At 42.5% G+C, this 25603-nt stretch overlaps 1 protein-coding gene across 2 annotated transcripts in view; it reads left to right on the top strand.

Moving 5' to 3' along the window:
- CDKL1 (cyclin dependent kinase like 1) overlaps window positions 1-25603 on the top strand; it is a 55508-nt gene that overhangs the window by 16307 nt on the left and 13598 nt on the right. For both annotated transcript variants that reach the window (XM_082384862.1, XM_082384863.1), the window contains exons 3-4: window positions 13414-13535; window positions 23770-23842. In XM_082384862.1, the coding sequence (XP_082240988.1) occupies window positions 13414-13535; window positions 23770-23842 (195 nt within the window). The remainder of the gene's footprint in view (window positions 1-13413; window positions 13536-23769; window positions 23843-25603) is intronic.

Raw genomic sequence — 25603 nt, forward strand, 5'->3', positions numbered from 1 at the left:
CTGGGTAACAAGTGAATACTTTCCATAGTATAGTGGATTGCTGTTGCATCCATGCAGTCTTATGACAGTGGATCTCTATCACCCACTTCACAGTGGGCAGCTCTGGATCACATAGTTACTTGATGTCCCATGATCAGGTGCTCAGTCTCTACTAGGGCTCAGTGACATGTCAGGAGCTGGATACCTCTAGCATGATTGGATATACAGAGTCATCTGGCCTGAGTGGTAGTGTAGCTTTGACCCACTGTAAAGCTCTGTCTTGCTTTGGGTCCTACTCAGTATTGGCAGCCTTCCAAATCGATTGCCTGGTAAATTAAACAGAGCAGTATTCCCAAGGACTATATACGCTGCCTCCAAGATCTAAAGAGAACCACTAAGTGCCATGCCCCCTTTTTAGTGGTGGAGGATACAAGGTGCAACAATTTGTCCTTTCCTTTAGAGGGGATGTCTCATCCTGCCCCAGGCCATCGGACCCCTAGAACATTACCCGTATGCCATGCCTCAGAGGGTTTTCTCCCATGCTCTGGCAGACGTGTGTCTTAATTGGGCATTCAGAGTACTTGTCATTTCCTGCTCACGCAGGGGGTCCGATTAGCTTGGTGTCCTCAATGAAGTGGGCCAGCTTGATATTCTGTGGAGTGTCAAGATGATCAAGGTCCCTGTGGGCTTTTTGTAACAGGGAACAGGAGCGTTAACCTAGGCCTTGGGCAAGACAGTGAATGTGAACTGCTATCCAGTCCACAAAAAATGAACTGTTTGATCCTCTGTACTGATAGGGATTTGAAAGAATATATTCATCAGATTAGTAGTTTCATGTCAAGTACCAGGGACCGTGTAGATCTGCTCCAGGAGAGATAACCATACCTGGCTCAGTAGCTGCAACTGGAGCTACGATTTGGTTGAGTTTAGAGTAGTCTCCCAGGTGAATTGAGTAGGGGTATGATGGGGACCACCACTCCTGCATCCTTTAAATCTTTGATGGTGGTACTAATCTCATCAGTTACTTCCTGGGATGTGGTTTTGCTCCTGATTTACTGTTTTGGCCAGGGTCATGTTGGGGGCTGTGCAATTTCAGGCGCTTCTATTTGGTTCCAAATCATGGAACCAATGTGTATCCATCCCAATTATTCACTTGGGAGAAGAGGAAATAATCTCAAAAGTGGATCCATGGACCCTTTAGGCCCACTGTGAGGCATTACTCTAACGTGGGGCATGATAGCCTTTTGGGTCCCCAGATATCAGTGCCACCTTGGACTTTGTAGCCACAGCTCTTGAAAGGTCTGGGTATTTCCCTTTCCTCAGCTACTCTGGTAAATGGCTACAGATTGCTTTGGGAAAGGATTGAGGAGTACTTGTGGTAGCATTGTAGGATCCTTTGGCAAGGTGACTCAATCAACAGCACCTTTTGGCCTACAAACTTGACTTAGATCTAGAAACTGGGTGAGGACTGCAGTTTTCTAACAGTTGACATCAACTTTCTGCTCGCCATGTCTCCATTTCTTCTGGTAAGACAAACCTAGTAACACACCTGCCAACTGCCCTTCTATTTTACCTATAAGAACTCCATGGTGAGTTCCTATCTGTGCATTAGCACAGATTTCTGGGAAATGAGGCAGCTGGCCTTACTTCCCATAATGGTCTCTATGTACATCTTGCCACTGTCAGCACCTGGTCTCAGCCACTCCAGAATCTTATCACTCCCACTGGAACCAGAGAGCCTAATGCCATGGTAGCATCTCTAGCCTACAAATGACAAGCCTGTCCACCCAGCCTACAAAGGACAGCCACCATTGAGCTTCTCAGAGATGCTGTTGATCTCCTTCCCTGTGCCTTCCTTACTGCTTTAGTGCAGGGAGTATTCTCCTGGCCTCCCAAGGAAAGATAATGAGGATGTGGGTTTTGCAGTGTCGCCTAATAGGTCCACTCTAACATTTCCACTTCCTTGATTTCCCAGACCCCTTCCTCAATACTCTGCTGAGGCAGTTCCAGCATCTCCATCTTAACCTATTGAAAGCCCAAGTTTCAAATACCAGCAGCATACTAAAGATTGTCTCCACGTGTCATTGTCAGGAAATAAGTCCCAAGTTACAGGAGAGTGCTTCATGTCAACGAATCCTCCTCCCCGCATCCAGCTGTATATTTCACTACTGTCATGGTCCAACACCCTCAAGATTACTGCTGTTACATATGAGCCAGGCCTTGAGTTCTTTGAGTACAGTTATTTCCTCCTGGAGCAAGAGCCGTGCTGCCCTGCTCAGGCGCTGCTATAACCTCATCCTAGCTACAGGTCTGTGTGCCCTGGGAGGAGGTGGGGATAGAATCTAAGGAGGATGCACATCATCTTCTTAAAGAGGCATTTTCCTCAAGGAGGTGTTTTCAGGGTCTCTGTGTGAGAGGAAGTGTTTCACTTTGGCTAAAGGGCAGAAGTTGCTTCTCCCAGCCCAGAGAGTTTAGGGAAATTTGAGAGTTTAAGAGTCTCAGGCTCATCCTCCTAAATGTCCCTATTCCAGATCTCAGCGTCCCTCTCATTACTCACCAGAGCCCTTACGTTGGCCTAAGAGACCTGTTGAGGCTAAACGTTGTCTCCTTTGTATCTCTGCTACTCTTATTAAAGTCCTGAGCCTGGTTTTAGCACCTGGTGTCTGCAGGAGATAAATGTCTCTCTAAATACTGCCTTAGAGGCCTTCTGATTCCTGCAGTTGACCGGTGGCTAACCCAAACCTGTCATTCTTCTCTCTTCTTTTTTCAACAACATAAAGGTGTTAACAAAAGTCAGCTCATTCAGTAATCCCTGTAGTCACCACTGCCCCACACCACGCGTGTGCACTGCCATTGCGTGAGCCAAACCTGCACCTCATTCAAAACCAGCCTAATGGAATCTTAGTGATTGTGTTGCTGCAGCTCCCTAGGGCTTCTCTTACCCGACTTACCGCCAGCAGAGGGGTCCTTGTTGCCATCCGCCTGGTGATCGATCCAGTTCCAGAATCCCATTCTGAAGACCCACTGGCTAGAGTCACTTCTGGTACCACCTGTCTTAGCCTGTGTATCTACCAGAAAGTAAAGTCTGAGACAAAGGATTTCTGTTCCAGGATCCCATCTAGGACACCACATTACATTTAGTTGTCATGTGTCCCTAGGCTTCCCTTGGCTGTGACACTTTCAGACTTTCCATGTTTTGTTTTGTTTTTTTTTTAAAGGGGAAGAGGAGGAAAGGAATCTTTTTTTTTTTTAATTGATTGATTGATTGATTGATTGCTATGTTGAGTCTTCGTTTCTGTGCTAGGGCTTTCTGTAGTTGCGGCAAGTGGGGGCCACTCTTCATCGCGGTGCGCGGGCCTCTCACTATCGCGGCCTCTCTTGTTGCGGAGCACAGGCTCCAGACGCGCAGGCTCAGTAGTTGTGGCTCACAGGCCTAGTTGCTCCGCGGCATGTGGGATCTTCCCAGACCAGGGCTCGAACCCGTGTCCCCTGCATTAGCAGGCAGATTCTCAACCACTGCGCCACCAGGGAAGCCCCAGACTTTCCATGTTTTTGATGGCCGTGACACTTTTGAGGAGTACTCGTCAGGTGTTTTGTAGGCTGCCCCCTATTGGAATTTGTCTGGGGTTTTTTTCATGGCTAGACTGGGGTTATGGGTTTTGGGAAGGAAGACCGAATCACATCAAGTGTATATACTGTCACTATTGATGTTGATCTTAATCACCTGGTTGAGAATCACCTGTTTGACTGTTTTCTCACTATAAAGTTACTCCTATTCGGCTTCTCCACACTGTACTCTTTTGGAAGGAAGTCACCATATGCAGCCCACACTTAAGGAGTGGGGAGTTAGGTTCTCCTCCTTGATGACAGAGTATTTACATAAATTATTTGGAATTCTCGTACATAGATTTATTTATTCTCTCCATTCATTCATTCATTCATTCAGTATTGACCTATGGATATTTGTGTCCCTTTGACATACCTCCATCAATGTAGGGTTTGTTTTTGTTTTAGCACTTTCCTTTCTGGCACTGCAAGATACTTCAGCCTCATCTTGGGTTTTCCCGCCCTATATGGAATCATCCATTTTCTTTAAGGAGCCCTGGTTCCTTTTATTGGAGAAAGGTATTAGAGACTAAGATCTGAACACTAGGAGTAGCTGTTGCTACTGGATGTGGTTGTTTCTAGGCCCTCGCAGCTGAGGAAGCAAGGTAATGTATGTGTGCATACTAACCTGTGTGTATACACTTAGCTATCGTTATTCCTATTTGTGTCTGTATCTATCTTAAACTAAACATGACTTTATACTGGTGCCTCCGGCTCTAGTCCGTGCATGGATTGGATCATGAATTACACTAGCCTCCTCTCCTTGCTTAGATGTAAAGTCCCGCGCTAACAGGGAGAACCTGGCTTCCCTATCCGACATTCATTTACTTCATTGTTCAATTCCAACGTACATGTACAGCATTATCAGAATTGCTAATTCCTACTCCCATGGGAAACAGCTTTATCAACAAGATTATAATGCTTATGTGTAGTTCCTTTTGACTCTTGTCTTACGCTGTCTACCCATTTCCAAAGTTACTTAGGTCAGCACTTCCTCCCCTAATCCTCTTCAGTGCGGTGGTTTCATTTGTAATACAGTTAGATTCTTTTGTCACATTCTGCATTCCCTAACCTCCTAAATGATTTTTTTAAATTTGCATACATTAAGGTTCACTCTTTGTGCTGTAAAGTTCTATGTGTTTTGACAAATGTGTAATGTCACATATCCACCATTGCAGTATCACACAGCATAATTTCAGTGTCCTAAAAAATCCTGTGTGTTTCATCTGTTCAACCCTCTCACATATCCTTTGAACCCCTGGCAACACTGACCTTTTTACCGTCTCCATAGTTTTGCCTTTTCCAGGGTGTCATATAATTGAAATCATACAGTATTTAGTCTTTTTAGACTGGCTTCTTTCACCTAACAATATGCATTTGTTTCATACATGCCTCTTCATGCCTTAATAGCTCATTTCTTTTTATCACTGAATAATATTCCATTTTATGGATATAGCACAATTTACCTATAGGAAGACAATTTGTTTGCTTCCAGTTTTTGGCGATTAATAAACATTCGTGTTCAGGTTTTTGTGTGAATGTAAGTTTTCAAATCATTTGGGTAAACACCTAGGAGTGGATGGCTGGACCTTATGGTGCAACTGTGTTTAGCTTTGTAAGGAACTGCCAAAGTGTCTTCCAAAGTGGCTGTCCCATTTTGCATTTCCACACCAATGAATGAGAGTTCATATTGTTCAGTATCATCACTAGCATTTGGTGTTGTCAGCTTTAGCCACTCAAATAAGTGTGTAATGGTATCCCATTGTTTTTGTAATTTGCAATTCCCTAATGAAAAAAGATGTTGATCATCTTTTCATATATTTATTTCCCATCTATTTATTTTCTTTGGTGAGGTGTCTGCTCAGATTTTTTGCCCATGTTTTTGGGGTATATTATTTTGATAAATATTGCTTAAACTTTCCCCAAAAGTTGTAGCAGTTTGCACTCTAACCAGCCATGTGTGAGAAGATCCATTTCCCTGTACCCTGGGCAGCACTGGATGTTACCAATTTTGGAATGTTTGCCTATACGTTAGGAAAAAAAGTCGCACCAAGCTGTTGCTCTGATTTGCCTTTCTCTTACTACTAGTGAGATTAAGTATCTTTTCATGTCTCTTGATGGTTTATATTTCCTTTTCTGTGTATGTGTTACCTATTTATAGCTTTTGCCCATTTTTTCCACTAGGTTGTCTTTTTCCTCATAGTACATACAACTTTTTTGTAATATTAGGACTACCATTCTCTATTTGTCATAACTTTAACAAATATTTCCCTGACAATTATTTGTCTTTTGACATTGTTTATAGTGCACTTGTTGTTGTTGTTTTTTCTCTTGCAAACCAACATTATTTTATCTTTTTATTATGGTAAAATACACATATCATAAAACTTACCATTTTAACCATTTTTAAATGTACATTTCAGTGGCATTAAGTGAATTCACATTGGTATACAACCATCAGTTCAACCATCTTCAGAACTTTTGTCATCTTCCCAACATTATTTTATTTTTATGTAGCTAGACTTACCTATCTTGTTTTTTTTTCTTCTGGAACTCTTGTGTTGTTTTTAGGATGCTTTCTCCCCAAGCTAAGGTCCTACAAAGTTCTCCTAAATTTTTTCTACTATTTATATTATTTTATATTAGAACATTTAATATATTTATGTTAAATGTTTACAAATGTTTTAATGTATGTAAAATTTATTCCTGTATATGGGGTGATGAGATATGGTTCTAATTTTCCCAATGAGTAGCCAGTTTTCCCAGAATCATTATTAAATAAAGCACATTTTTCAACTATATTGAAATACTACCTTTGTCATATGTTAATTTCCCTTACGTATATGGATCTAATTCTAGACTCGGTACTGCTTCTGTTTGTTCATTTCTGTGTCTGTAGTCTGCTGGGCTGTTGATGATGATGACGATGACGACAATTACAGGTGCTTTATAGAAAATTTAACCATTTGGTAAAGCAAGTTGACCCAATTTTTTCCTTGATGATTTTAAAACAGTTATAGTTCTATATGAACATAAAAGCCATTTTATCTAGTTAAAAAGATCCTTTTTGTATTCTGATTGGAATTGCATTACATCCACATATTTTTCAGAAGAACTGACATTTTTATGATATGAATTCTTCACTGGTATCATTTTATCAGGACCATACTTGTACTTCCAAAGTCCTAAGTCCTTAAATGAGGTAAAGGTAAAATCTAGAGCTTTCTTTCTGAATCAAAAGCGAAATTGGGTACTGCTGCTATTAACTCTTACATTGAGTTGCATGATTTAGTTGAGAGCATTCATCCGGGTGAGAAGGAAGAACGAGAGGAAATATGAAGAACCTTGATTCTTTCTTAGTTTAGACAAGCTCTAAACCTTGCTGGGTCTCAAGTTCTTGAGAGTGTTATAATATGCTGATCTGGGAATCCTTGGGAAGTACCCAGGATTAATTATTATAAAGGAGGGGGACATCACTTTTCTCCATTCTGGGTGAATGTTAACTGATAAAAGATTCTTGCAAAGGGATCTGTGTAACTGAGACCAAGAGTCGAGTTCAAAAATTGTAAAGGCTTGTGAAAAACATTTTACCAAGACAGCTCTCAACTTTCTAAACTTTAATCCCTGTTCTTTTTTTATTTACCACAAATTTGTGGGAAAAGAAGAATGTTTTTGAAAGGAAAACAAGATATGATCCTTGAGAAAATGGTCTGTTTTCCTCTAAAGCACAGACAGGATAAATATCCCCCCATGCTCTGCACAAAGAACAGAGACCAGAGAATCCTTAGCACTTGAGGGATAGGAGAGACCACAGATGTAATGGTCTGTACACTGGTCAATCCAGAAACGTGTGAGCGCTGAGGCGTCCCTAGGGTAGAGGTCCCAAACCCAGTACCTACAGGGGCCAGGCAGGTGTGGGAGAAATGATTCACTCTCACAAACAAATATATTTTTTCTTATTTGTCTTAAAATATGCAGTTATTTCTATTGCTTGTACATTTTCCCACTTTTGATAGAGATATGGGCACATTAAATATGTCACTTTTAACTTTAAGAAAATTAATACTGGAGAGTGATGATAAAGGGCAACTTTCACTTGGCCTTAGTGTCAGGGAGTGGTCGGGCGTGTTGGGACTGTAATGAACTCAAGTATTCAGCCTTATCTAACGTGGACAGCTGCTTCTCAGTCCCGACCCACTGACGCCACCGACTGCAGGATTGCTAGATCGCCAGCGTTTTCAAGAGGATCTTGGTAACCAGGGTTTTAAAGTAACATTTCCTGATCTGAAATGTTGGCAGCTGGGTCAAAAATTCTTCAAAATGCTAAGGCCAAACGTTTGACCTTAGAGGATGTAGAAGCCTGAGCTTATCACAACGGATAGGTGGGCAGTGAGGACAAAGGGCCGATGACAAGGTGGAGGCGGCTGCCCAAGAAGCATGTGTAGCCTTCTCAGCTCTGCGGGGGAAACCAAGCGGGGCTCAGGTTAAATTCAGTGGGTGAAAATAGCATTCTTTTTTTAATGTCAGAGAAAATGCTTCGCTTCGCAGCATAATAGGAAATATCCATATTCAAAAAGCAGAGAAAATAAAAAGGAGACCAAAATAAAATAGCAGCAGCAAAGGCAGAAACTTTATATAAGAGACACTAAATCTGAGTCTGAGGCGGCCCAGGCTTCTAGGTATAGAATAACTGAAGGATGGTGACTGGCCTGGGAAGAGGCACTGACATCCTCAAGATTGAGCCAGCACAATTCAGAGTGCTGAGGAATGAGACCAGGCCTGAGGCTTTGGTTTCACATACTCATAAACAGGAAGGAATTAGAATGGAAAGAGCCCTGAACTCCATCTTCGTAGTACATATGGTAATTTAGTCTGTTCTATTAAGACTCCTATGTATAATAAGCATGTTGAGTAAGCCTGTGGACAGTCCATCCAGCATGTTGCTTGGTTCCTCTCATCTAATTCCTCCCAATGCCCCTAAAGGAACCCATTCAAGGTTGAAGAAGAAACATCCAAACCTTCGTCAATGCAAACATTCACAATATCGGAGCCTTGATCAAGACCTCCAGGCTACCAATTGCAGACTGGATTCAGGACCAGAGGTGTCCCTCTGAGCTCTGCCCCTGAGGTCAGGGGAGTCAACAGAGAAGAGTACGGTTTGGGGATGCTAAATCCGCCACATCTGGCTCCTGATCTCACCACTGCACTGACGCTGCTTCCAGTGAGGTCACACGAACCCCTTTGGGACGCCCCCCCGGGCGCCTCTCAGGCTTCTTCCCACTTGACTCTTCAGCACATCATCACCGTGGACCACTTCCTCCTTCCACGATATCTCTGTAGTGTCACGTTCTGCTGTCTTCTCTCTTATCTTGGGGGACCTTCTTCCCTTTCCCCTCCTCTGCTTCCTCCTCATCTACCACATATCTGGGTGCTGGGGTTCCTTGGCCTCTTCCTTCTCGCCCACTCTTCTGGGCAATCACTTCTAGCCATGGCTTTGCTTACACTCACACTGACTCCCCGGCTTTTATCTTCAACTCAAACTCCAGCCGACCTGACGACTGTATTGGTATCTCGGAGTCCCTGTCAACCCAACATGCCAGAACAGTAGTTCCTTCCCCCCAAAACCTGCCCTTCCCCGGAGTCATGGCACCACCATCCACCCCCATTATACAAACCTTTGGTCATTCTTGACACCCTCTCCTCCATGCCTCACCTCCAGTCCATCACCACCTCTGGACTATTCTAATGATAAGATCTCTCTCCAAACAGTGCCTTTCTTGCCATCGCTCCTGCCTCGGCACTGGTCCAAGCTGTCAGCTATCAACAGGCTCTTCACTGGTCTCCTCTCACCATATTGCCTCCTCTGAGCCATTCTGTATCCTGCCACCATAGTGAGCTTTTAAAAACCCAAATGGTAAGTTATCACATCTTGCTAAAAATTACTTCTGGTAGCTTCCCATTGCACTTAGGATGAAACGTAAATTTCTTAGTATGTCCTGCAAGGCCCCACAGGACCTGCCTTCTGCCTGTCTCACTGGCATCAGTTCCATGTGCTTGACACTCAAACCACACCATCCTGCAGTTCCTTAAGTGGCCTAAGTTCCCTCCTGGGTCAGAGCCGGTCCTCTGCCTGGAAAGCCACCATCTCTCTACCACCACCCCTTCCCTTGGTCTGGTCAGACCTTTCTCACCCTCCAGGACTCAGTTCAAAGTCACTTCCTAAGGACAGTTTCTCTAAGGCAGCCTAGTCTTTTATATATGGAGGGCTCTTCATGGCACTTCTTTGCTTAATGCCCGAGTCCTCCGTCCCATTCACCAGTGTGTCCCTAGTGCCTTGAACAATGCCAGAGGCTGAGCAGACACTCTCACATCTTTGTTATAATATAACAAAGAACACAGCCAGGACAGGGACTGGCTCCCAGATATCTGCTGCTCTGGAGTGTTTTCAGGTCACCCAGAATCCTGGCTACCTACAGAGAGTTAATAATTTATTTTAAAATATTTATAATTTAACGTTTGTAAGTCCTAATTAGAATTTAGGCTTAGCAATTGAGTTTTCTAAATGAAGAATTTTCTGGAAATCAGTTGAGAAATAAGTCATTGGCTATTTGCAGCTACATAAAGGTTGTCTCATGGCAGGGGATAGGAGAGACAAGTGGCTTAAGTGTCACATGACATCTTCCTATGTTGCCAGAGGCATTGGAAGCCCTCGAATTTGACGATAAACGTCACAAGCCTTAAATGTCTATATGCGCCTCAGTGGTATGGTGAAAAGTACTCCCACACTCCTGGCAGAGGTGTAAGTATGTTTGATCCTTTTGGAAAGCAGTTCAGCCATATCTGTTTAGAGCTTTATGTTGTACTCCTGGGACTCTAAATGGTGCCCAACTAACTTCTTAAATGGCCACCTTCCCCAAGGAGATCTTCCCTGGGCCACTCACTACCCTCGAGCCAGGTACCCTTTCCTGGGGGCTTTTTGTAACACTTATCATGTCTGTAGTTACTTGTTCCACATCTGTCTCCCCTCCTAGGTTCTAGGCTCCTTGAGAGTAGGGTCAAGTACTTGCTTTGTTTGTCTCTATATCCTTAGGACTAGCAGAGTGCCTTAAGCACATTAAGATAGATAAATACTTGTTGAATAAAATGAATTGAGAAAGTCAGCCTAAGTAGAAATAGATTGAACCCCCAATAACAATATTAACAGTTAAGCTTCCTGGAGAGAACAATGTGGCCTGACACTGTTTCATGTCCTTTGTGTTATGAAGCTGTCACGGCAGCCCTTGAGCTTCCTGCTCTCACAGATGGAAAACTGAGGCCTAGAGACATTAAATTAAATTATTCAGAGTCAAGGTCAGCTGGCTAGTAGCTTGTTCATCAAAACCTTATTTATAATACACAAAAATTGGAGAGAATCTCTATGTTATTTGAATAGAATATCCAGCAATTATTAGAATCTAGGTTTTCAAAAGGTGTGCAGTAACAGGAAGATGGGTGTAATATAATATTTACAGTCTCACTCGGTTCAGTGGATCCTGCTGTGACAATGCTCTTTACCTGCCACATGGTCCCCATGCTTGGGTTGCGGAGTTATAGCTCTTTTAGTTCATACCAGGGTGTCGGGTGGGGCAGAGGCGGGCCAGACGTAGAAAGTGCCATCTGGAGGATGGGAGTGTTTCAGAGAGAGAACTGGGTGAACAGGTCCTGAAGTGAGAGGAGGTGTAAGCCTTTGAAGAAGTGAGAGAAATTCAGTGTGTCTAGGGTTTAAGAGATGCGGCTGCAGAAGTAAGCAGAGGTCAAATTGAGAGGATCTTTGGGCTTTATCCTGTGGCAGCAGTGCCCCTGGTGATCACTGCAGGTATGGATGTGACAAGTTGGAGGTGCCAGTCTTGGCATCTGAGAAGGTCCAGGTATTTGTTTCGGTAGAATTGATACATTTGTACTTTTGCTAAAAAAGTTGGCTGAAGATGTGAGGACTACATATGGAACATGGAAAATGAAAAGAATCTAAGATTTGAGGTCTGGGCCTTCGGACAGTTATTTTTCAGAGGCTGTAGGAAAATCTCTGCTTTCCGCTAATTGTCATAAAGCTGCTATTTACCCCCTTTAAACTTGCTTGTTTGCTTTCTGTTTGAGACATCTGAGCCAATGCAATTCTTTGGTTTAAAACAGCAGTCAGTTCTGTCCTCCTATATCTGGAAAGTGTTAGTTCAGGCGAAAAGTTTCCAGCTATGGGAACGTGAATCTGGGGCTTTATAGCCTGGAGTGCCTTCTGTTCTAAGGCCCAAATGTGGCTAATGGGCTTTAGAGTGTCTTGGCTGTTTTATATTTGTTTCATCAAGTGTAATCGCTGGAGCAGGAATTTCACATCTTGAAGATAGAGGGGTTTTACAAAGAAAATGAGAAAATAATTGTCTTTTTTAGTATTTCTCTCGATGACTGTTTCTCTTCTCACTATCTATACAATTGTGCTAGAGTGTGCAGTTCAAGAACTTCAGTTTTTCTCCTTCTGTCTTTTACCATTTATGAAATATCTGTTTACCTATGATTAATACCTCTGTCTACATATCAAATCACCTGGAGAATTTGGGGAAATAAACCAGATGGCTGGGCCCCTGTCCAAGACCAATTCAGGATCTCTGGGGGTGGTGCTGGGGCATCTGCAGTTTTCAAAAGTTCCCCTGGTGATTCTGCTACAGGGTTATTATCTAGTGCTGCATTAACAAACCTCCTCAAAACTTAGTAGCTTAAAAAAGAATGATTTCTTACTTCTCACAGCTGTGCCTTGGCTGCGTGCTCCTTCAGGGGGTCTTGCGTGGGCTCGCCCACGTAGCCGAATTAGGTGAGGGCTGGCAGGGGCTGAGCTCAGCTGGGACACCTGCGCCCTGCTCTCCTCGTGGTATTTCATCCTGGGCTGGATCTGGGGTGGGGGGGGTCTCATGATTGCTTTGACCACTAGAATGAGGCAGAAGTTATATCACCTGATTTCTGAGACTAGGCCTTAAGAAGCTTTTCGGCTTCCTCTTTTGCTCTCTTAGATCACTGCCCAGAGGCCTTCAAGCCCTAAAGAAAGTTAACCATTTTTGCTCTCTTCACAGTAGTTTGCTTAGTTGTAGTGTTTCCAGTAAGATCATGGACAAGGAGGGGCCAGAAAGGTAAGTACAAGATTTATCTCTGTCAACACCGACATTCATTCCTGCCTGTGTTTTCTAGATACACTCCTTCAGGCATATCAGATTGGAGAGTCTTCCTCATTTTTCTCTTTTCAAAGGTTTCATCAGCCTAGGAAACCTGATTTACTCATTCATTCACAAATAATGATCGAATGCCTATTATGTGCAAGGTCCCATGCTGGGAATACAACATCATTCTGCGTAAACAAGAGAACACAGACCCTGATGTTTGTCATGGTTCTTATATTCTATAGAATGTATCCATTATATCTGTTGGCAGCAGAGGACATTAAACAATCAACTGAACAATTACTTAGTAGTTTTGAAAGAGTCCAAAAGATTCATACTTCAGGGGGGCCACGAGGGACACTGAAGCAGTCTAGGGAGATCTCTTTAGGAGGGGACATTTTCATTCTTTTTTCCCAGCCTTCTCATATCTCTTTTTACCTTCACTAACCACCAGGGTCATGATCATTTTTCACTTGCAGGCTGCTAACGAACAGCTCATAAAGAGAAGAAAGATAGTGCTATCGACAGCCTCCATCAATACAAGACAAGAATTTTTCTAAAGGACAAATAACTTTCTTCTATTGGGCCAAAATTAGAGAAAACTGTCTTTCACACTTCCACTTTAACACCTTGATTTTTGTATTTTCAGCAACTCAAGCATCCCAACCTCGTCAACCTTATCGAAGTCTTCAGGAGGAAGCGGAAGCTTCACCTGGTGTTTGAATACTGTGACCACACGGTGCTCCACGAGCTGGACAAACACCAAAGAGGGTGAGTGACCTGTCGTTTACAAACAAAACACAGCAAAACACCCTAGGGTTTGCGAGGGAAAATGAGTTATGACCCTTTTTCACAGTAGACAAGGACAGCCAGTGTTTGGCCAGCATACTCTGCTGCTGAGGGGTTACCGGAAATGTTGAGAAAGAAATCATAACTCATCATTTTCATGAAGAAAGCAGCAACTACATTATTCGGTTGAACTTGATTTTTTGGTATATTATCTCTGCATAAATGCTATGTCAGTCTCTAGGAAAGAAAAGGAGGGATATTAGTTACTCCGTGCCTGCCTAGGGAAGCATAAGGACTTGGAGGTTGAAAGGAAGAGGTCAAGGACAATGGCTAATAGGAAGTTTAAGGCTAAAACAAACGTGGTGTTTTATCTGAAGCAACCCAGGTATCTGGTCTGCTCTATTGGTCAGAACTTTTTTGGTTACAAATGACAAAAAAACCCAACTGAAGCCGGGTGTAGGTGAAAAAGGAAGTGGTGGTGGCTGTGATTGGAGAGGTGACTCTGGAGGTCCCGCTGATCTTATAACACATTTCTAGCACAGGCAACACCTTTGTGTGCAGCAGCAGAAGGCTCGGTGAGCAGACAGAGCCTTTGTTTGAAAAAAAAAAAAAGGCAGGGGGTGGGGGTGAGATCCCTTCCTCTTGAAGCTCGCTCCTTGCCAGGGCGAGCAGAATGCAGGCTGGATTTTGGCTCCCACCCACTCCCCAGCTGGGCATCTTTAAGGCACAGTGCCTTAGGTGGGGCCGTTCTCTCTCTCTCTCTCCCTCTCCCCGGCACCACCGACTCCCAACTCTTCCTCTCTGTGTTGGCTTCATTCTGCCTTGGAGTTGAGTCTCCTTTACAGGGTTGATTTTGGAGGGTATGCGTGTGTGCTGTGAGATGGAAGCAGGTAGGAAGGGAAAAGTGTGAAATAGAAAGCATTGCCACAGACTTTTATCAACCTGTGTAGCCATTCTAGAAGAAAGGAAGTTCTAGAAGAAGGTAGCGTCTGCATACAAAGTCCAGTAGAAGACTGATTGGCTCAGCTCAGGTGATGCAGCTACTCCTGGAAGCAGTCACTGTGCCAGAGGGAGAGGGTAGAATGATGAGAAGGCCCTGGGAGATATGATTCAAAGTGGGTCAATCAAAGAAGACTTCTTGGAGGAGGTGGCCTTTGACTTGCAAGGTGAGGAGACTCCAGAGAAGTCGAACAGGGAAGGATATCTCCTCTTCTCTGTCTTTTGCTGTGTTCCTGGGAGCCCAACTTTGGCTGAGGACGATATGCAGAGTGCACTGGAGATCAGAGTGATGGAATGGCACCCCATCCTGGCTCACATTCGCACTCCAGTGGCTGGAGGCTGAGGCTCTTTCAACAAGGCTTTCAAGCCTTGTCCAAGAGCTTGCTCTGTCATGTGGTGGTGGTTATGTATGATCTGCCATGACCTCTGGGCAGATGGGATTAAAGAGGTTCATGGTTCGTTAGTGACCATGGCACAGGCTTTTCTTGTTAATTTACACAGCCAGAGGGAGCCAAGAGAACAGACACCTCCCTCCCTTCAGCAAGTCATTGATACAGAGAAATGATGTGTTCAAGGGAGAAAACATTGACTATGTTGATATTTGCTCTTTTGACAGCTTGCAAGTGACACTTCAATTAAACCTACTAGTATAAGTTACTCGTGCTATGTGGAACTAGGGGGTTGTTGCAGGGAGTTTGATTAATCATGTTAGATGGAGTCACTTAGAAACACTGATTAGTGGGGGGTTGAAAGCAATTGGGAGTCAGTTCTTTTTTAGCATATAGTTTAAGCAGAAGAATAAAAAGACAGGATGAGGAGTGACCAGAGTCTTGGAAGCAGATTTTTTTTTAACTCCACTGGCTAAAATCTGTTATATATGTTCCAGAAAATGCTTTAATATAGAGGTGGGTTAGAGAAGGGAAAGACTGGTAGACATGTGTGTGGTTAAATACAAGCAGCTTCATTTCCAACTGACACTGTGCCATGGTTTGTCAAATATAAGATTGACTTAAGGAACACTAATAACTGAGCAAGTTTGAAAAGTAAGATTTATTCTAAGTCAGATCATATGCATTTACTTTGAAGTTTAAGGATGTGTGTGTGTGTGTGTGTGTGTGTATGTGTTTTAAAAATGAAAGTTATTTTCCATTATCCTGACTGTTTGGATTCTCCGATCTTTTAAATGCTATTTCAGAATTTTGCTTGTCATCATTAAGGAGTAAATGTTATTAACTCTGTCAACCAACGATTTTGAAATTCATAGGAAAACTTTATGTTTCAATGTAGAGATCTACAAAATAAAGCTATACTATAAAATAAAACTTTGTGAGTGTATTCCCAGTAAAAGTGGGCCAGCATCACCTGTGTGACCTTTAGCAAGTTGCTTACAGGTGTCCTTACCTCTAAAAATGAGAGTTTAGTACCAGGTAAAATTTAAGAGAACTTCCAGCTCTACAGTGTTATGAGTTGATGATCTAATACCTAGAGCTCAGAAGACTGCAGTTCTCTTTTAGTTTCATATGTGATCTGTTAGACAATATCAACAGAAGATAATGTGCTAATGCTGATGTTTTTCCTGCCTGGTGGCAGGTTGGTCCTCCCTGGGTTTGCACGTTTACCCCAAGAACGTCCTGTGATCACTATACTTCTGGGTACAAATTTCTAAAATATAAAGTGGATCATGCCACTCCCCTACATAAGTCATTTAATAGCTCCTCAAAGCTTACTGGTGTGGTAAAAACCCCTAGCATGGGATACAAGATCTCACTCACTCTGCAAGATCACCCCATTTCCCACCAGTTTCCAATCCCATGGAGTCATTTGCATCCTAGGCTTTAGGACACCTGGGTTGCCCTACCTTCTGTACTCTGCCTGGCAAACTCCTGCTTGCCCTTGGATACAGCTTAAAGATGACCTCCTTATGATATCTACCTTAGGAGACTCAGTAGTTCCTTCCTCTGGTATCCATTACATCTTCTGGAATTATTTATGTTTGCCCAGTGAACTATAAAATCCTCAAGGGCAAGAGCTGTGCCTTCCTCATCTGTGTCTCCCCAGTAATTTTTAGCTTAATTCTTGGCACTTGGTATATTCTCAATACTTGTTGTGGAGTGACTGAGTCAGCAAACTGATAAATTGATCCTTAAAGATGATTTTAAAGAAGAGTAATCATAACAATGTTTTATTTTTCATTTAAAAATACTTACTTTGATTAAAAATTTCTAAAACCTAATATTGTCAAAGGAAATTATTAGTACACTGCTAGAGCAACGTGTCCAGAGGGCAGTTTGGCAGTGGGTCTACTTCTGTTAATTTACCACAAGAAAATAATTGAGTATGTGCGTAAATATTTAGTTTAAAAAGTGTCTATTGTTAAAGTATTGTTTATAATAAAAAAAATTGGAAACAACTGAAATGTCCAATGATAGAGGATTGGTTAAGTAAATTATAGTATGTCTTTGGAATACAGTGGAGCTGCTAAGAATCATGCTTATAAGATAAAACAAACATTGACATAGAGAAATGTTCAGGAGTGGTTGCAAAATGAAGAAAAAATGCTGTAATAAAAAAACATTTCACTTTCATAGAATTTATATATAGGTAGAAAATAAAGAAAAGTAATTAATATACACGTTTTAATAGAGATTATCTCTGAGTGATGATTGTATAGATATTTTCCACTTTGTTTTTTTATATATCTCCATGTTCCATTTATTACTTTGGCAATGTTTTAATTATTAAAAATAATTCCTGCTAAATCAGACTCAAAGACTTATCTCTACTTTGAATCTGAAATGGATACTAATTTATCTCCTTGTAAGATGTTGGTAACTTCTTGAACTCATTTGGAAGGCTTTTGGAGAAGATTCACATTCATGTTGCTACTAACAAGCAAGTTTATGCCAGAATATATCCTGTTATAGTGGCATAAATACGTGTCCATTATAATTCCCAGTGCTGTGTTCGTGTTGCTTATATTTGCTCTCACACAAGGATATTCCTTATCTTCTGTAGGACTGAATAGGCCTTGTACTTGTTATTCTATTAACTATTGGTCTCTCCTCTGTTAAAGTTTCATAAACAACTGGTTTAGGTGTTCTCATTTTTCTGCCCCTAAGTGCAGCCAGACACTTCACCCATTTTTTTCCTGTGCAGATTCCATTACCACCAGATCTTCCTCTGACTCTCACATAGTTTGTTCAAAGAACATCTGGTGGGTAAAGGGAATTACTACAAGTTTTCAGTTTCTGACAATGGAATTCCAGAACTTTTCTAAAACTCTAAAAATCTCTTTTTTAAAGTGATGCACTGTTTGTTGTAAAAATGTCAAGCAACATAGAAACATATAGAAATAAAGTTTGAGAAATGGTTTTCTAATTATTTTTCTATGCATATATATATTTAAAGAGATTGAACTCTACATACTGTTCATTTTTTAAGTGTGTTTGGGAGCTGTCTCCCTATTCATACATACATCTCTACTTTTATATTTTTAAAATGGTATCGAATTCCATGGTGCAAATATACCATGGTTTCTTTATTCAACCCCCCCATTGATAAATATTTAGATTGTTTCTAGTTTTTCTCTAATAATAAGGCTACAGTAAACAACCACTTGCATAAATATTTCTATAGGATAAATTTCGAAGAACATATTATTTCTGTAGGAGCTTGGCCAGCCCTTTCGTCCCCATCTTTGTTGTAGCCTTGTGTAGAAGTGAAGCTTGAATGGATGTTGATTGTTTGACTTCTTGTAATGTGACAAATATCAGAGGAGCAGTGGTGGAAAGGACCGTTACTGTATTGAGAACCTGGGAAGAGATCCATGGTCTTTCTTTGTCATCTCTCTCATCTCTCTTATTTCTGAAGATGTGTTTAAAATGCAGTTTGATCTGTTCACTTTCACACAGCAGTTGTTTAGGTTTCTCTCTGCTCATTTCAATTTTGTTATCAGGACATTAGGGTCATAGTCCATCCTTTCCAAAACTTGGAAGGAGAGACAGAAGATTGCTTTCTGGGAGTTATTTTGTGAAACCAACACATTATGCATCGGGGCAGATATGCAAAGCATCCTTAAAGGGATAGGAGGCTGCCGGGCTGGTTAGATGTGACTGATTACATACGTTTTATCTAAGGAGGACACCTTCCTAATTTGGAGATGGGTGCAATTAAACTGTCTCAGCATAAAGGCAATAACCAGTCAAACTGTGTACTTTCTCTCATTCCAACTCTTTGCTCATCAAACACCATTCTGATTAGAACTTGAGTTTCTCTATGGAATTGCCTACAACGAGAGCATAAGCTGGCACTCAGAATTTAAAGATGGATGAATAAATTAGCATTCTGGCTTTATATATCAGGCTGGTAAATTTGTGTAATGTTCACCTGCCCCTTTGAAATGGATGCTGTCTTGGTGTGCTGACAGAACTAAGTGTCTGTATATGAAAACCCTGAAGACCATTGTAAAAGGAGCCAGGCTGCTGGCTGCCCTTCCAGATGAAGCACCACATTCGCTGTGTTGCTGTGATGAGATGACTTTCCCCCCGAGTTCTGTTCTTCACTTAATATTTTCTCATATGCATTTCTCTCCCCCACTCCCCACCCTCCCGCCTGCCTCTCCTCTCGGCAGGCACGCGGGATCTTAGTTCCCGAACCTGGGATCTAGCCCGCACCCCCTGCAGTGGAAGCACGGAGTCTTAACCACTGGACCGCCAGGGAAGTCCCTCATGTGCATTTCTATATATGCTGCAGTATAATTTTTAGATCTATTATTCACTATAAGATGTTACATCTAGTTACATTACCATCTAACTGTCCCTCCATTGTTGAACATTGAGGCCATTTTCAGTGTCTTGTCTGATAAATGATTCTACTCTCAAAATCTTCCTACAAAAAGAAGATTTTTCTTCTTTTGCACTTTTTCTTTAGAGGTTCTCAAAATGGGATTATCGGCTCATAGGGTTTGTCAAACTGAACCAATTCACCTTATCACCAATGATGTGGATTTATATATATTTTTTCCTTATAGTCATGCTACTTTGATTTCTATTATTAAAATATTTGATGAATGAATTCCTTCAAACGTATAAGGTAGAAATAATAGCAATCCTACAGAAACTCTTTCAGAAAATACAGAAGGAAGAGATACTTTCCAAATCATATTGTGAGGCCACTATAACCTGATACCAAAACTAGATGAGGGCATTTCAAGGAAAGAAAATGACAGATGAATATCCCTTGTGAACTTAGGTGTAAAAAACCTTAGCAAATTAAATCTAGCAATGTCATGTAATAAAAAGAGTGATGTACTGCTATTTCTTGATGTATTAATTTTTAGACATTTTTAGACATTATCTACAGACTATTCTGATAGATGAGGATTTAGCTCTCTTACACCATTATTTCCTCCGCTTCCCCTTCTCCCCCCAAATAGTTACATTAAAGTTTTATTAATTCAGCATCCACTGTTCCCATTATTATGCCTATGTAAATATTACTTATAGCTGAGCATTTTACCATACTAAGGTTTCTTTTTGTATTTTTTCTGCAAATTATATTTGCCTTGCTTTTTAAATTTGCTTATTCTATTGCTAACTTTTCCCACTCTTTTTAATAGTCTCTCAGTATACTTTTCCACAGGATAATCACATCAGGTAATCCATTAGTTCATTTTTTTGCCCCCTTGGTGATATCCTACCTTTAGACCCCCATTCTCCATCTGTTTGGCTTGTTGTTCTCCAAGCCCGCTGACCAGCTGTCCTCCTGGGACTTCCCTTTGCTGTCATCCTTTGAATCCCGTCTTGGAATTTCTCTATGGTTTGATTCACCACTTCCTGGATCTCCGGTCTTCCTCTTTCTGGGTTTGCTTACTTAGTGTGGCCAAGGATCTCTGTCTCCAATTGGCTAAAATGATGGTACAGTCACACAGAAATCTAGACCACAGACATTTCTAATGATACCCCCTTACTCCTCCTTGGAGCCGGACACTTGGGAAGCTTTTATGTTCCTGGGGGTGAAACAAAGTCCCCAAAGCAGGCAGGAGGAGTGCCGCGAGGTCACACTGGTGGAGGACCCAGGAGTGCACTTCTCCTGCACCTCTTCCCACGAGTGGAAGATGGATTCCATTCCACCCTCCCTGGAGGGAGTACCTCCGTCAAGCTGGACCACAGCTCAGTGGGCTCCAGAGGGACAGCTGTAGCTCTCACCTGCTGTCACCATGTCTTGTCTTGTACTTTTATTTTCCCAAAGATACTATAAGCTGCCTGAGGGTGAGATGATGTCTTATTATATTTAGATTGAGTTTCAGTGTCGTTCTAGTTAGGTTTTAGGAGAGAGTGAAATAGATGGGTGTGTTTAATCCACCATCTTAACCCAGAAGTCCTTTGAAGCACTTTTTTCAGTTGGCTTCAGTGACACTGTGTTCTCTTGAGTGTCATCTTAGTTCACTTGGTGTTCAACCCCAGTCTCTTGCTGGGTCCCCCTGCTCTTTCTGATCTCTACATGTTGCAGGGCCTCAGGGCTTGACCTTCTTTTCTTTTTTCTGGATTCATTCCTTAAGTGGCTTCATCCACTCCTAGGCCTGTAAGTCCCATCCTTATGCTTATGCTTCCCAAATTTATCCTTCTGGACCTTCCTTCTGAATTCAGGACTCCTTTCCCAGAGTCTTCCCTTGTATGGCTGAGAAGCATCTCACCCAGCCACCCTCCCTTCCCCTTCCCGAAACCGGCTTCTCCCCCAGTGTTCTCCACAGTAAAGGGCCCCACCATAAACCAGCAACTTAGGCTAATTACTTGGTGTCATTCCTTGATTTCTCTCTGAATCTCACATCCAATCTCTCAAAATCCTGAAGACTCTATTTTTAAAATATAGTCCAAATTTGGCCGCTTCTCATCACCTTAACCACTACGTCAGATGTTGTCCTAAGCAGAAAAGCTTTCTGGAGCACGTGTATAAGATAGCACCCTTTTCAGCACAGCACCCTCTGTACATACGTGTGTATCCAGTCCCAGTGAGGCGCCACAGAATAGATTCTATTTTTCTTCCTTTCCGTATCTGTAACTCCCTCCACCAACACTGAAAAACCTGGCTCCTATCATCCTCAGCTAAAAAGGGTCTTAGAGATAGAATCTGAGGCCCTGGCATTCCAGAGCAGAAACAGAGTAATCAAGAAGTGAAGTGAGGGACCTCCCTGGTGGTCCAGTGGGTGGGACTCTGTGCTCCGGATGCAGTAGGTCCGGGTTTGATCCCTGGTAGGGGAACTAGATCCCTCATGCACACACAACTAAGAGTCTGCATGCTGCAACTAAGAAGTCTGCAAGCCACAACTAAGAAGTCTGCATGCCGCAACTGAAAGATCACGCATGCCCAACGAGGATCCCGCGTGCCAAAGCTGAGACTGGCCCAGCCTAAATAAATAAATAATAAATAAATAAATAAAATATATATTAAAAAAAAAAGTGGAGTGAGTAGCTGACCCAAGATGACACTAGGTAGCTTGAACAGAATTTTTACGTTTGAAAACTGTGTAACAAGGTTGCTTAGTGTTAGAGGAGCGCTAATGATACGCTATTATAATTTACTTTTAAATGCTCTTTTTGCGTAATTTCTTTTGGGAAATGTTCTTAGAGACTAAAATTGCCTGGTACTGAATAACCTTATATTAATACTTAATTCATTACATAATCAGAATATGTTTTATTATTTTCTGGGTAAAAAATGGAGGCTGGGGGAAAGCACGTCCCCTGAAATGTCCTCTTCTTAGTTGTATTTTTCTAGGCCTTCTTTCTAGACAGGTGAGATTTTCTGGCATCTGTACCTTTATGTCGCTAGAATAAGGAAGGGAATTTGGAGAACAGCTACTTCAGCCCAGGAATGTCCCAGCTCTTCTTCATGGAAGTGGCCTCTTCATTTCCTCCACATTGTCCCCTGTTCCAGCTTCCCCTTATCTGCTTGAAAGGATTTCCTGAACATCTGGCCTGTGACAACAGTAACAGCCTCATAGCCCCTCCCGGAGGCTGGAAGTGACTTTTTTGGGTCACCTTGACACAAGTACTCCAGAGTTTCCTCCCTGGTGTACATATTAGTTCTGGCTGAGGATCACAACAACATTGTTTAATGTTTGATTTGTAAAAACAGTTAAGTCTAACTGGTGGGCGGGGGTCTTTGAAAATAAATGTACTCTCTCTGTAGTTCGTTTTGCTCATTGCCTAATATTTTTTTAAAAAATGCTCTCAGAGCAGGTACTGTTTTCTGATTCACACGAAGGACCTACTGGGGCCACTGGTTGCCCTGGTTATGTAAGCTTAGAGTCAGGGAGGAAGTGCTGGGAGCAGTGGCATGAGGTTTAGATGCTGTAATAGAGGACGGGGCAGGGAGATGTGAACAGGATGCAGCCAGCTACCAGAGAGGAGCGGTGTGAGGAAAGAACCAAGATGCCTACGTGGGCGTCTACTTATTCTGACCTTCTGTTGCCTGGTGTGCAATGTAAACCTCTTCCTTACCATGAGTAAAATCCTCATTACCTTAAAAAAAAAAGTGCTGGGGCTTCCCTGGTGGCGCAGTGGTTTGGAGTCCGCCTGCCAATGCAGGGGTCACGGGTTCAAGCCCTGGTCTGGGAAGATCCCACGTGCCGTGAAGCCTAGAGGGGAGCCTGCATGCAGCAACGAAGACCCAATGCAAGCATAAATAAATAAATTAATTTTAAAAAAAAAAAGTGCTGCCTAGGGAATCTGAAGAAACCATGTGCCCACCTGTGGAAGATGAGTTCTGCTTCAAGGCCATCAGTTGGGGCAAACTTGAAAAAATAAACAGCATCTTTCATGCTTGATATTTACTAATAACTTGCCATCAACAAAAAGCTCCTTATAGAGACGGAGCTCAAGTTACCAGGCAGGTTCCCAGTGGTGCCACAGATATTTGAGGTAGGTGGTCTTAAGTACTGGTTGAAATCCCTGTGGGTCTTCCTGGTCCCTCCCTCTAGACGTAGATGTTACATTGTTGTTACCTTGCTGTCCCTGGAATTCAGCAGTGTTCTGATCACGTGTTCTCTACACTTTGGACCCCTGGAATGCCTGTCGCATGAGTTGGATGACTGTATGTGTGACCTAGGATTTTCCACTACTTAAGCCTGTCTTAGTTTGCTTTTTTCTTTTTTTGAGCCGAATTCCATGGCAACACTAAAGAATGTGTCTGTGTTGCTTTTTTTTTTCTTTAATAGGGTACCAGAACATCTTGTGAAGAGCATAACTTGGCAGACATTGCAAGCCGTAAATTTCTGCCATAAACACAATGTAAGTCTCATGATCTCCCTCTAAAAACCAGAAGGCTGCCCTTAAGCTGAGGTGGAGCCTTTGTACGAAGTTTATATCATACTTTTGTGGATAGAATTTTTTACCCAAATCTTCGTAAGCCTGGTTGGAGTAAGTAGACGCTAAAAATGCCAACCTCGCTAGGTCTTCTTGTTCAGGTTTTAAAGATGCATTTTTATGATTTTAAGAAAGTAGTTATTTTTACGTTGCTTAGGAACTGCTCAGATTTAAGGTAGAATCCCATTCACTTGGAGTCCGTGTTGGTCTGGAACCCTCAAAATACTCTGAAATTGGGGAGGGGAACCCCAGGTGGCTCATGCTTGTTGAGTGCAGTACGTGGAGTCTCAAGTGCAATGCACACGTACTAGTGTCTGCATTGGTGAGATAGAGGTGCCAAGTCTGCAACAAAGCAGCCAGTGGAAACCTCTAGCGCTCCCAGCCACAGCAAGGCTGGCGGGAAGCACAGTGGACCGCTGCCCAGGTGGTGTGACTTCACAGATGCTGGGAAGCCTGCTGTTCCTTCCAATACAACATGGCCCAGTCCCCGTACACAGAAGCCAGACTCCAACATCAGAGCTTCATTTTGGCCACAAGGGCAATTTACTGCAATATGTCATCCTGACAACAGCCAGGGTCCAATTTCACTGGTGGGGCTGAATCCCCTTCCTCACGCTGTTCTAAATGGCTTTTTTTTTTTTCCTGAAGCTGCCTTCCCAGACAAGCAAATATGAGAGTAGGCAGCACTTCTCCCTGCTGATTCTCCACCTAGCTCACGGCTACAATCCTTGTCCAAATGCATGCGTAGCAGGGAGCGTGAACACCTTATAGGTACTGCGAGTGAGGTCTAGCAGTTTCCTGAGAGCAGGTTTTAGGACGGAGGAGCAAGAGAGACTGCAGAAAGGCCCTGGTGGGGAAAAGCAGAGACACTAAGAACAAATATAACGCATACCACAGTTCCCTGGAGAGCCCCTGAAGCTGTTTGGCCACATGTGCATGGGGGGAGGGTTGTAGAAACTTGTAAAGAATTCCCAGAACAGAATAAGAGCACATTCTTGCTTACAAGTACTTCTGACCATCTGTCATCATGATATTCAGGGGTGTACCCATTTATAGTAATATTTGAAGCCAGTGGTAAAAAAAAAAGTGGAGATCTCAGGGCCATTAATTGCTGAGAATCAGATAGTTTGTAATAAAATAATTCAGAAACTGTCTTCCCCCAGTTTTTCCAGAATAATAAATACCCATGGGGAAACACACTGAGGTCTCACCCTGAAGATCCTTTGGAGTGAGAACTAGGCCAGGCCCAAGAGGAAACTCTGTCATCTCTCCAGATTCTAGAGAGTCAAGAACATCCCAGGGTATCAGCCGCAAGCCAGAGAGGGTCTCTCAGATTGCAGAAGGCTCCAGCATTCTCCTCCAGAGAGGAAAACACTTGGAAGAAGGGAAGGTTATTAGGAACCTGGACAGTACGATGACCCCACAGTTGTTTTTGTGTAATTTTAATTAGGTTGTTGATTTGTTCCTTGCCAAAAAATTGCTATTTAATAAGAAAATCATGTGAAGATTCTTAAACATTCTTCCAGCATCACCCTGTTAAGCAATGTCAGCTGTGGTTTGGAAACCACAGGTGATTTGTGTCTAAACCCTGGCATGGGGGCTACATCCCGTGGGGTGGAGGCACAGAAAGAAGGCTGGATGTGTGTGGGATGGAGCTGACATCTAGCGACTCCCCAGAGGGTGAGC

The sequence above is a fragment of the Balaenoptera borealis genome (genome assembly GCF_965194805.1).
Source record: "Balaenoptera borealis genome assembly, chromosome: 3".
Taxonomy (NCBI): domain Eukaryota; kingdom Metazoa; phylum Chordata; class Mammalia; order Artiodactyla; family Balaenopteridae; genus Balaenoptera; species Balaenoptera borealis.